The sequence below is a fragment of the Tachypleus tridentatus genome, chromosome 6 (genome assembly GCF_004210375.1).
Source record: "Tachypleus tridentatus isolate NWPU-2018 chromosome 6, ASM421037v1, whole genome shotgun sequence".
In the NCBI taxonomy this organism is placed as follows: domain Eukaryota; kingdom Metazoa; phylum Arthropoda; class Merostomata; order Xiphosura; family Limulidae; genus Tachypleus; species Tachypleus tridentatus.
In genome coordinates this window covers 48,177,974-48,192,028 of record NC_134830.1, presented here as the reverse complement: position 1 = coordinate 48,192,028, position 14,055 = coordinate 48,177,974, and the positions used below count along the sequence as shown (strand labels likewise).

General features: G+C 33.4%; 1 protein-coding gene across 1 annotated transcript; it reads left to right on the top strand.

Moving 5' to 3' along the window:
* The first annotated feature begins 3,197 nt into the window (after positions 1 to 3,197).
* Positions 3,198 to 12,262, top strand: LOC143252426 (uncharacterized). Its single transcript, XM_076504510.1, has 3 exons — positions 3,198 to 3,251; positions 5,812 to 8,069; positions 10,011 to 12,262. The coding sequence occupies exon 2, from the start codon at positions 5,826 to 5,828 to the stop codon at positions 7,272 to 7,274; it is 1,449 nt and encodes a 482-aa protein (XP_076360625.1). The 5' UTR covers positions 3,198 to 3,251; positions 5,812 to 5,825; the 3' UTR covers positions 7,275 to 8,069; positions 10,011 to 12,262.
* The last annotated feature ends 1,793 nt before the right edge of the window (positions 12,263 to 14,055 follow it).

Here is a 14,055-nt window from a genome sequence, read left to right as displayed (position 1 = left end):
GAAACGGCTGTGTAAACAACTAACAGGCTGTGAAAACATCGGAGATTTAATCCTGGATGTCATATACAGTCAACAAATCTGAAATCACTCGTTATTTTTAAAAGATTTATAAGATTTAACAAAAACAACACGAACAAATCTCTAGTGTACGCTCGAAAAGACTCCTGGGAAATTAATTGTTTTCACAAAGCTACACAAGGGCTATATGCACACAGCCACCATGTAGAACTAGATGGAAGGTTCTGGTCAACAACACACACTTCCAACTCTTTTGAGGTGCTTTTATCTGACCGCTCCCAGTGATTCGGCGGCAAACCGGATTTCGATACTCGTAGTGGGCACAGCACAGATAGTCCATCTGCTTAACAACAAAAGAAACTTAGTTGATCAAGTATTGAGATTTGACCGTTACTTTTATAGCGCTCTCACAACCCACAAGTATGGAATGCATTTTTGCAATAACGGGACGAGATCCACGAACCATAGGATTCACAATTTTGGGATGCTAATCGCTGGGCACACTTAAACAAGAATGAAATATGCTAACTTCAACAATCTCGCAATTTCCGTAACCAAACAAACGATTTATTGATTGTTTGTTTAGAATTAAGCACAAAGCATCACAATGGGCTACCTGTGCTCTGCTTACCACGGGTATCAAACCACGGGTTTTAGTAGTGTGAGTCTGCAGACATACCGCTGTGCCATTGGGGAGCCCTGGTAGAGGAAGACATAGCGGTAAAGTCGGTGAATTGTTGAAACAGAAACTAGAGGTGGGCGTCTACCACCTAGGTGGATTATGGAAAGTATTCAGGGGTTAATAGTTTGTGTTTAATATGACAATCCTTCCGTTAGAGCATTTTGCACTGGAAACTGGATTAATAAAGAATGTGATTGGACAAGGCGACACAGACTGTTACGACGACGTGAGGCCCAAACGTACTCAACCTCTGTACTACTTACCAGCTTTAACAATATTGGAACGTAAAGCACTATTTGAATATGCAACAATATACTTTTATAAGCAACCTCAATAAAATTATAAAGTTGTAACACCAATGCTACATTGTAACTCTATTAAAATTATACATTCAATCACTGCTGTAAAACCTTTAACTGTATTTTCTACCAGTTTTCGAAGTTTGCTTCTTTCATCATGTCACTAATTTGTTTTTTCCAATATTACTATATTAAAAAAGGAAGGTACACATTTAGAAATTTTGAAAATTACTGCGTCATTTTTAAAAAACCTATTAACGTTTTAAAAACAAGTAACTCTGTTAGAGCTTGTTTTGTTGCAATATAATATTATACACACTTTCCAGCCGTGTTCTTTTAACAAAAAGCTACAACAAGTTATTAGAGACGCCATCTGTTGGATAGTGTCAATACTTTTTATGAGTAAATGTTTTTCATATTCAATTACAGAGCTACAATAGTATGCGAGATCTCAAACACAGAACTTATATTCCTGGAATAACAAATTACTATAAATTAGAATAAATGAAAATTAATATACACCGCCCGTTTTACCTATATTCGAATATCTTTACCTGCTAATTACCAGCGGGCTCGTTTTGCCAAATCTAACAGGGACATTTCTTACCTGAAGTTCAAAGAAACTCCAATTATATTTCGACTTAATTACACAGGGCACGAGATGTCTATAAGCCGATTGTTTCTTCGGGATATTAGTGTAACGAATTACAATGAATGTATCAATTTATTCATGTTTCATGAACTTTTCCCACAAGCTAGAAACCTGAGCTTGAAACATAAATTACTCAAGAACAATCTTGGACGATGTGTTAATAATGTACTTAGCATAGCCAGAAAAAAAAAAAAAAAAAAGATTTGATATAGCACATGAAAAGTGTTTTTAAAATCAGATGAAACGTTTAGCAACGTTATAACGGTCATTAAGTTAGCTATCACAATTTTTATCTTTTACTGCTCATAAAACGTGTGTTCTATCTTTCTTAACAGGAGTTTACAGATTTTAATCGACATGATAGGCGCTACCTAGCAGTAGTTACTTCAAACTGTAGAATAATAACTAATAACATTTTTTGTTCATATATCATACGCAAACATTGCATGATGTAACCGAAACAAACACACGCACAGAAATAACATGTAGCTATTGTGTGAAGAGACCAATTAGATGTTTAATTCTACTGGCCAACAATCAAAACGCAGCTAAGCAACAGAGCCTGACTCTAGCGTTTAACGACACAGTGTGGGGGTGGGGTGAGAAGTTTATGTTAAATCGGATGAAACAATAAAACTATGCACGGGGTGTAGAGAGAAACGTATTGACATGAAACTACGTGTATAAAAACAGCAAGAGAGAGACGTTATAGCAAACGTTTCGAGAACAAATACTGGGAAATTTTCATTTTTCATTAAATCTAATTGCGTGCCCTAGTCTACACTCTGATAACTATGTATTATCCAGTCTTAGTAGGTAGAAAAGAGGCTATGCAAATGCACTATGAGCATTAGACTAAATTTAATTACAAAGTGCTCATGTTCACAACCCACACGATCAGGAAGTGACGTCACCGAAATAAAACTAAAGATTACACATGCGTTTTGTGTCAAGAAAATGTTTGGTAAAGTTACGGGTTTTAAGGGAAAACAAAAAGGTAATTTATTCAAAAAGCACCAAAGATGTTATTTAATTCAGCGCCTTAGAAACAAAATTTGTTTTTTTAATTGTACTTTTTACGAAGAAAAATATGAATGTGTCCTGACTTTGACTAAACAGTGTCGTCATTTCTGGGAGTAGGGAGTTTCAAAGCTGTTCTTGATGGCGAGAATCCCACTTGAAATAAAAATGTATCTCAGAACGGCTGGTATTAACCTGAAGATGACCTAGGAAGGTTGAAACTTTGTTTTCTGGTTGTCAATAAAAGTGTTAATACCAATATCAGCCGTTCTGAGATATGAGTTTCAAAGCAATTATAGCATTCTACGAATTGTACTTTTACTCATTTGTTGGATGGGGGGAGGGGTTATATCATCATATGGGACATATATCCTGAGGACTCTGAAGGACAAATGGCAAAACCCAAGGTCCAAAGAGGGGGATCTGCCTCCTTTCTCCAGCAACAAATGACCTTCTATGGGTAAATAAAGGTCAACTGATTATAAATAACTGTATGGAAATCTCACGCACGCGCAAAACTTACAACTTAATGGTATTGGTGGCCATCACAACAGGAATGTTCGGCACGTGGGAGGGTCAGGTAACTACAATTGCGTCCGCTAGCATGTTACTAAGCTGTGGGTAATAATAACAGGTTCAAAATCGCACATTAAGGTTTCATTTTATCTTGGAACAAATACGTCCCTGGCGTGTTTTTATGTTACTTATAATTAACTGGTAGAAAAATGTCCTCTTCTACATTATATTTGCAAATATAAACAAAGTTCAAATTGAATTAACTAGTTTTTAGATTATCAAGTTATATTAACAGTTAAGACTAACTTAGTACTGACAATTATTTAATGTCACGAAGGTCGCTCAATAGAGTAAATGGAATATTACGGTGTAACAGAAGTAAAAGTACTTATTTTAAGGAGTTATTTCGTAAACACGGGGTTCACAAAGTTTATCAAATGTTTTAAGGTTTACTTCTAATAAAGATCATACCATCTCACTGGTACAGAAGCACAAATGACATCATGACGTCGTAACACTTGAATGATACCAACGAGGATGACGTCACTAAACAGGATAAGTTTTCTCAACTGGTATAGATACCATCGAAGAACAAGAACAAAGACACAAATTTGGACGTTTCATAATTTTGTTCTAGTACTATCGTTTACCCTCATCTAGAGAACAAACGTACAACAAAAGTTTAGATTATATGAAAAATTATACAGATCCGATCATTTAGGTATGGCACATAAGAAAGACTTCTTTAAAAAGCTATTTCTGTCAATTGGTTCACTGGATAGAAATTGGTTAGATGGAAAAAGGCAGACATTTATAAATTGTTTTCAACTAAACTCGATTAATGTCATAAGTGGTTTATGTGGTAGGACCTTTGTTCTTTTTTATTTACATCAACTACATAGTTGAATGAATGGTTAAATATGCTGATGATGTTAAGATTTTGGGTGATGTTGTTTGTAAGGTGGATTATACTGCTTTACAAATGGATTTGGATTATTTAGGGAATTGGGCAAATAAACTGGCTTTTAATTATAATAAATGCAAGAAAATGTATGTGAGATATCATAATTTGAATTATAATTATGATTATGGTGGGAATAACCTTAGCAGTATTACAAAAGAAGGGGATCTTGGTGTAGTGGTTGATCAGTTTTGTAAGTCATCCAGTCAGTATGCTATTGCTAATGGTAGGTAAAATAGAGTTTCAGGTCTTATATACAGATATATTGAATACAAGTTCAAAGATTTTATAATGTCCTTGTATAGGTCATTGGTTAAGTCAAATTTTGAGGACTGTATTCAGGCTTGGACTTCTTACCTTAGAAAGGACATTGAATAGTTGGAAATTATTTAAAGAAGGGCTACTAGGATGATACTTGGAATGGAATGATTGTCATAAAAGGACAGCTTAAGACTTCTTAAATTGTTTTCCTAGGAAAGAAAAACAAAGTGTCAGAGGGAAACTGACTGAGGTGTTTAAGATTGTTAAAGGAATTGACAGTGTTGATGCATCATTATTTTTTGTAATAATAGAATAACACAACGAGGGGACACAAATATATTTTGTCAGAGCAGAAGTCATCTTCAACTTGGATGGCTTTATTTCTCTAACAGAGGGGTTACTTTGAGATATAGTAGATGAAGTTAGTTTAAGGGCAGGCTTGGTAAATATTTCAGTGATAAGATCTGACAATGAATGTTTGATTTCAGAGTTTAGTGGATGGGACTGACTAGATGAATCAACAGGTCCCTTGTTGTCCTTAAAGTGTATGTTTCTGATAAGCTAATGTAACATTAAATGCTTTACTCTACAATTTTACACCTTTCAAATTTTTCTGGATTTCTCATACCAGATAGCTGATGTCGCTGTAAGCTTATTGGTTTAACAGACTCTCACTAAGAGCTGGAGAAACAAACCTCTTGAAATGTCATGAAAAAATTATAAATATGTGATTTAGAATGATGGCTTATGAAAACCATGAGACAGAGCTAGGATTGGATTAAAATAATAGCTCTTGTAAAATGTAGGAAAGAGCAAGAATTAGAACTTTAATATGTGGGATCCATGTGACAAGATTGTGCCTGATCTTATGTCTGGTTTGAAGAATAGTTAACTGGAAGAGAAGTAAAAGTAGGAAGACATTTGGTGGAGAAGAGCTTGGAGCAGTAGTGAAATGGAGACACAGTTTTATGTTTATCTTTAAATAATTTGTTGTGTTAGATTTTATATAAAGTTACATTAGGGTTATCTACATTAGCCATTCCTAATTTTGAAGTGATAAACTAGAGGGAAGGTAGCTAGTCAACATAATCATTGGAAGTTTTTGGACTAATCTTTAGACTAAATTTTGGGATGTGCTGAAATTCATACAATGCATTCATGGATCAAAAGTTTTAGCAAGAATTTTTTTTTTTTTTTTTTTACTTTTTGTGATAATGAAATACAAACCACAGAGCCTTGGCTCTGCAGCCTGGCATGCCAACCACTGGGTCGTGTTCAGCCTTGTTTTAAATATAAATTTATGAAATTTATTTAAGAGCTTAAATACATGCTGTTTAAATTATGTTGTACAGAATTTAAATGGAACTTACAGCATTCAGTAATTGTTCTTTTCTAATTACAGAATTCCTTGACCAAATGGAAAGTATTACCTCAAAAGAAGAAACTATCAACTCAGAGATGATGACATGTATTGGCCAACTTAATCAAAATGTTACCAACCAACTCATTCCTTCCCCTATTGAAGCAAAATTTTCTGCTGTTGAAAAACAAGCACAAGATATAATTCCAATTCCAAATGAACTGCATGCAAGTAATTCATTCCTTGGACCACCTTCTCCATTTCAAGAGGAGCATGGTATTGAAAGTAATTCTCAACTTGATGAAGATACTACAGACAAGATTGGTACTGAATCTACTTGTCTTTTATCTCATAAATCAGTAAAACATGTTGATGGTTATTGTGCTGAATCTGTTTGCCTCTCCTCTCAGGAATCAGTAGCAGATGTTGATGGTTACTTTGCTGAACCTGCTTACCTGTCTTCTCAGGAATCACTAGCAGATGTTAATGGTTATTGTGCAGATTTTACTTGCTTGGTTTCCCATGAATCAGCAGCTGTTGATGATGGTTGCTATGCTGAGAAAACAGCTTCCATTAAAAGAATACCTCAAGACAACCAAAAGCCAGCTCTTATCAACTTTTCAATTGGTGCTTACAAAAAACAGGAGGAAGATATATATACACACATTACAGCAGAGAAATCAGGAAATTTACCAGAGTTTCAAGGTGGCCCTCAGCTCATTCAGGCAGAAGTGGACATCCATCAAGAGATACAGAAAGAAACTAGAAACAGAATGTTAAAAAGACAAGTGGAAACATTTACCCCCAAAATGTCAGAAACACCAAATGATAAACCAATAAATAATGACTTGAGTACACATATCAAAAAGACTTCAAAGTCTCACCTTCAGCCAATTTTATGTGATGAGGAAGGAACTGTTCAAGGATTCAAAGGTCAGGTTAGGCTCAATTGTTCACAGCTTTCTGATATTGAATCATCACCATTGACTGGGAGGTCAACATCCATGTTGAACCTTGTATTATACCCAACCTCAAAGCTTGGACATCAACATACTCATCAGAACATAGATCATGGTAGTTCAGCCACCTTGAGATGGGTCCAGTCTGATCGAGACATGTGTAAGGCAGTTTCTGATCTAAACTCTACAAGTGAAAATCAAGACCTCCAAGCCAAATACAAACTACTAAAGGAACAATTTGTATTATGGAGAGATCAGCTTGCACGAAACCAAACTGTTCTGCAAAGTGGAGAAACTGGCACAAAAGTTTGTATTTCACCTTTAGATGAAACCTCACTCAATAATAAAAACACAAGAAACCAGGGGAATGCAACATTATTTGTAGAACCTCAAAAACATTGTAAAGACAAACCATCAGAAAAATATGTCAGCATGATTAAAACAAGACAAAGTTCTCTTCCAGAAAGACAACAAAGACCAAAAACTCAGATACTAACAAATGTTACTATTGGCTCTTGGCAACAAAGAAACCACAAGGAGGGTTAAAAAAAATCCAACTTTTATACCACAGAAAATGTGGTCCACTCACAGTCTAAGCTAGAACCATTTACTACACAGGCAGAAGTCACTGTCTCAAGTTCCACTGTCACAACTAATGTGCCAAACTGTTCCACTAGACAATCTGAGAAAACGACAAAGTCAGGTATTAAAATCTCTACTGAGGGAAGAAATTCACAACTAAGCTTAAAGTCTGCAAGTGTATATCAAACAGAAAAGTATGAGAAGAACACTTCAGGAAGCCAGACTAGCATGTTGGATTATCAGACATCTCATTGGAAACCAAGAATCACAAAAGTGAACATTAATACTAGTAAGCCAGGTGTAACATATACTTACTTTGGTGCTCCTGTTGTCAGAGGTTTCTCAGAAGATACAGTACAAAACCTGTTGAATGGAGGCTCTGCAGAAGAACATATCATTGAGAAAAAAGAGTGCCAAAGCTCTAGTGTTGAGACTAAACACACTAAATGTCTAATAACAAACCACAAAGATAAAACAAAAATTAACAGAGTAAACTCAAATGTGCTTAAAATTGATTGTACTGCAAGGTCTTTAAAGGAATCTAATGATCTAATAAATGGCCACCAGAATATCCCACCACCACCACCATTATCTTTAGCTTCATCCAACAAGTCACTCTCCACTTTTACATTGCCTGAGAAACACCTTGATTCCAAGAACAAATGTAAAGAGAAAGCTACATATATTTCAGATATTGACCCAAGAGATAAGCTATTAATTGATATCAGGAATTTTGGAGGAAGAGGAGGCCTTTGAACGGTTAGTTTGTATTATTAAACATTTTTGTTTTTATTTGAACATAATATACATTATTTGATATAATTAATGGATATTCTTTAATCGATTGTTTAGGCAGGGTATTTATGATGAAATTGATTGAATAGGTGGTGAATGCCTGTTGTAGAAACACTAGTACAGATGTTGTTTGAAAGTCTACTGTTGGAAGACTTTTGATTCTATAGTTAAGATATAAATATTCATCACCATGACTTCACTGTTGAAGATTACCATAGAACAATTTTTAAAACAAAGTTTGGAAAAATATAAAATAAAACAGTACTCTTTAAATAGGCTTTCTGAGTATGACACAAATGTAACTGTTGAAAAAATGGGCTACACTGAACTCGGTAATGCATAAAACCACCACATTTATTGACCATATCCAATAGGAAAATGGCATTGAATCATAAAAGTATTATACAAAGAGAGTTTGTTCTAAGTAAGTATTGTCATGAAACCTGACATGTGTAGAGTTTGTTCTAAGTAAGTACCGTCATGAAATCTGACAAACAACCCTACCAACCACTTCAGAGTTATGAAGATGGAACACATACTTACCCATTACTGCTAATTAGGAATGTAACAAACAAACCTACTTACCACTGCCAGAGTTATGGAGGTGGCACACAAACATACACACTACTGCTAAAGCTTGGAGGTTGACAAATATACCTATTACAGCCCACATAGAGAGGTTAACACTGAAATTTAGTAATTAACACTGGAGTTGATGAGTGCATGAAGAAGTATGCTTATAACAACCTTAGTTGACAAGTAAACACAGCTATGTCAGAAAGAATCAGAACCGAAAAAGTACCAACATTACACTAGAGTACTGAATTTTAAGAAATTAATTTCTAAACATATTCACTAATTCTAAAATTTAGAAACACTCTTTCAAGCTTATTCATTGGACTTAGAAATGAAAAAAAAAAATTAGAACTGTTAACTAGGGTTAAGAATTGCAAATGGAGACATGGATTTACCAAACGGAAATGGATTTTGGAAATTAGCACTTGTACAATATCTTAATAAACTGTTGGGAGGTGGACATAAGTATATTTATCAATGTCATAGTGGGGATAATTTCACTTAATCCTACTTACTTGAATCAAATTTGGGAAATGTTTGTAATGTCATACTGACATAAAACCAAGTTGGGAAGCATGTACACCAATATATACGTTTTTTATAATCACAACTGAGTCTTGTATTAAAGAATACAATTTTGGAAATGGGTACACTAACTAAAACACATTGAAGGTCAGCATACAATTTTTTCAACCAAACTGAAATTTTTAGTATACACATAAATATGATATAATCTAAGTTTAAAGATAGGTATGTAAAACAACGTTCGATAACATCTGAGTTTAAAGATAGATATGTAAAACAACATTTGATAACATCTGAGTTTAAAAGGTAGGTATGCAAAACTACATACATATCAGTAGAAATAGAATTGGATAGTAGACCAGTCATAACCAGTAGAATCAGACATGACTAGAATACATATAATCATTGGAAACAGGCTTGAGAAAAGGACCATTATATCTTGAATGGAAAAGTAGCTGTAATTACAAGAACTAGACATATGAAATGTTCATGGCCATAATCATCTGAACCAAATGTGGGAAATTGATGTAAGCATTACTGTCTGAAGCAAAGCTAAAACAAACACACACAAAAATTTACAAAACCAGTTAAGTTTGAAATATACTGAAAAGGACCAAAAGAAATATATACGTGTAAAATAGGGAAGAGTAGTTCCAAGTATAAGAAGTTACTCGTATCTAATAATTCCCAAGTTTAATTCAACTTATAAACTTTATGAGTAGGTGGTTTATTTAAATAAACATTTGTAGTTCTTTACTTTTCAATTGATGGCAACATTAACAAAATTACCATCTTGTTTTTCAGGTCCCTGTGACCAACATCAAGTGGCAGCTGAGAGTTTTTGGATCAACTTCTTCAAGCTCATTTAGCCATTAGAAACTTCATCTGTTCCATATGTTACTGTGAAAACATTCTTAACTGATGCTTTTAGTGTACATAAAAGATAGCAAAGGACACAGATACCTTAACGTGAACCCTATAGGACTTTGGGCATGAGATATAACACCACTGTGAACTACGCTGCCTAACATGGTGACATTTGTACAGTGACAACAACCATTTTATTGATGTCTACTACAGGGTCTTAACTCAATGTTATCAAGTGTAGTAATCAACAACACATCAGTATTGCAATATTAGTGAAGTTCATCAGTCTTATGAAATGTGGTAACATAATGACAAAATGTGTTCATGGCATCTTATGTAATTTCCTGTTTGTGTGGTTAAGAATGTAAGCACTAGTGATATGTTATGCAAGATAATACATTAACCAATAAATATGTAGGTACCCACTGCAACTTATGTTGTTACATGTGACCCAGTAAGTAAATAAAAACCTAGCTGTTTCATATTCAGTTGTGCATTAACCCTCATAATCCAGTACTATAATCTGTTATGTGATTAATCTAATAACATAAAAATATTACAGTAGTGTTGTAGCTGGTTGTTGGATTATTTTTGTATATCCAGGTACTTAGTAGTTGCTTGACTGGTTGTTGGATTACATTAGTAACCCAGAACACATGCAAGTACCTTGACTGGCTGTTGGATTACATTTGCAACCCAGAACATAGGAGTATTTTAGACTGGTTTATGGATTACACTTGTAACACAGAACACAAGGAAGTGTCTTGACTGGCTGTTGGATTATTGTTTTAACCCAGAACACATGGGAGTATTTTGACTGGTTGTTGGATTACATTTGTAACTCAGAAAACAAGAAGGTATTTTGACTAGTTGTTGGATTATTGTTGTAATCCAGGACACACAGGAGTATCTTGACTTGTTGAATTACTGTTGTAACCCACAACACAAGGAAGTACCTTGACTGGTTGTTGGATCACTGTTTTAACCTGGAACATATGGGGGTAACTTGACTGGCTGTTGGATTACATTTGTAACTCAGAACACACAGGAGTATCTTGACTGGTTGTTTGATCACTGTTGTAAACCAGAACACACAGGAGTAACTTAACTAGCTGTTGTTACTCAGAACACATTGGATTAACTTGACTGGCTGTTATAACTCAGAACACATGGAAGTATCGTGACTGACTGTTGTAACCCAAAACTGTAAATATGAAACTGCTTCATGAACATAGTGGTATTATCATTGTAATGGAGTATTTGTAATAATCATCTTGAATAAAGAGAACGTTAACTTTGTCTCGTGACCGAACACCAGCAGTTGTACAATAATGTTATAGAAATTCAAAACATTTTTGATAGTCTTATCTTTTAATTATGCTGAGATTTAACATTTAACTTCACTTCTCAGAATAAATATCATTTCACAGAGTTCTTCTTGAAAGAAACCTTTTAATATGTAGTGAAATATGTAACATTTTATTTTCTAACCCTTTGAAACAAATAATAGTGGTATTATATGTACGTTTAATTCTATTTTGTTATTGTATGTTCATTAAAAACGAATATGTGCATTAGATTGCAGAAAATGGAAATTGTATTCCATTTAACACAATATTAATATTTAAAAATAACAAGACTAAACATAACTTTAATAACATTTGTGTTCAAAATAATATAGTATCCTAATTAACTGTAAACAAGATATTTAAATACTTAAACTAGAACTATGTAAGTAGCTAAACCTGTTGGTTGTGGTTGGTTAGTCCCATGTCACTGAGAAGTGAATGGGAAGGGGGTCAGAGTATTGTGAACATGTGGATGGTTCAATAAATATCTTTAAACAGTTGTTATTGAACATTGGAAGTACTCATATAAATTCTTTTAACTGCCGAGAGAGATTCAAGTTGGTTTTACAGCTAATGAAAGTGTAGACATACATATATATTTTGTTGTATATTTAACAGGGCTTGTACTTCAGTTGATGCACTTCTTTTCTAGAGAGAGACGATTGAAAGAGTTATTTAATTATGTCACTTGGTATAATATGATTTCAAGCAACTTTTAACAAATTCAGTTCAAACTTTACGTGTGTCATTTTTGAAGGTGGTTTGTGGTGAGTGCCCACTATATATATGTTCATGTACTGTAAACCACAGGAATATTTCTCAATTACTGTATATGTTTTAATGATATATGTAAGCACTATTTTAAAACAGTAATAAATACATTATATTACCACTTCTGGTAAATGTTATTATTCTGTTGCTTCTTTTAAAATGCTGTCCATTCAGTAGACATAAAAGATAGTCTAACGTGGTTCTGCTTTAACACAACCAGCAATAATAAATTCACATTAAAGTGTTGAAGACACATGGAAGGGCTTCTGAGAAGCTATTAAACCTTGTTTAGACTAAATGTGACTGAAATTATTAGTCTAGTAATAAAAGTTACCCATAGTTAGTCTAGTATTAACACTCACATCTAGTTATTCTAGTAATAAAAGTTACCCATAGTTAGTCTAGTATTAACATTACATTTAGTTAATCTAGTATTGACACTTACATGTAGTTAGTCCAGTGTTAAAAGTTACATCCATATAGTTTAATATTATGAGTTACATCTAGTTAGTCCAATATTAAGTTGCATCCATTTAGTCCAGTATTAAAAGTTACAACTGGTTAGTCCAGTATTGAAACATACATCCATTCAGTCCAGTACTGAAACATACATCTAGTTGTATTCCAGATATATAACATAGTAATCTTATTTAAAAACAATTTGCACATATATTAACGTTCTAGTGTTTAACAATTCAAAGTCAATGTTCCATAGAAATTCATAGATGTTAGAATGTCCTATGATGTCACAAAGTTATAAGATTAACTTTTCATTTTATATAGTTTCTACAGTATAAATCTGAAAAGTATACACATGAATGGCTTTCAGTTAAGGGAACTCATATAGTTTTCAAGCAAACCATTATATTAGTATTAATGTATTTAGTTGGGGCAACACAGTTTCCTATAGCAAGAGGGTAAAACGAGATGTGTGAATCAAAATGTAGCTTATGATTAAATGATTACCGTCTTACTTTTCATTTTTCGTTTGTACATGAAAATATGTATGTTAAAAGCTTCATGTTAACACAAACAAATTATCCTTTTTGGTACTTAATATTGGTAGCATAATATAATGAAACCCCAAATCTATTGCTGAGCTACCAGGCAGGGGGCATATTCACAATGAAAGCAGAGCTATTTAAGGCCTTAATGTAGTTGCTTGTTTTCTCATTTGAACATATGCCACCACTTTTAATTTATATGATTCAGTTAAAAATATCTGCAGTTTGAATATTTATGTATCAAGCAATATTCTACGTTAACAAAAATAAGAATTTTTTTTATATTTCTTAATGAAATAACAGATAGGCAAACTGATTTATAAGCATAAGGAAAACTCATTGATGGTGAACATTCTAAAAGTTTCGACAGAAATACTATGGCAAAAAGCACTGTAGTTTATAAATTTTAAAGATAATAATATAATACACTCCACAACATTTAATAATTATCTGTTTGTTACTGTATACAGTATTGTCAAATGTTCATTGTTGTTTTCATTGTTCCACTGTTCATCATCATCTTTAATACATCTACATGTTTGAATAATGTGAACAGTCTTGTTTTTGTCTTTATTATAGTTATTCCCTGTAGTTGGTGAAAGACGTTCTGGACAAAGCAGACGATTGTGTTTTAAAATACTAAAATGTAGCTTTTAAGAATTTGTGTTTTGTGAAACAATGACAATATTTATGATTAACTTTATTGGAGAAACATTTGAGTTTAATTAAAGCAAAGCATTAATGCACCCAAGTTATTAAAAGATCTTGAAATTGTTAGTGAAAGATTAACTTTATTCACTGGAAGTCCCTCAGAGATTTATTAAATCAAATATTTTGTTGTTGTTGTTATACCAAAGT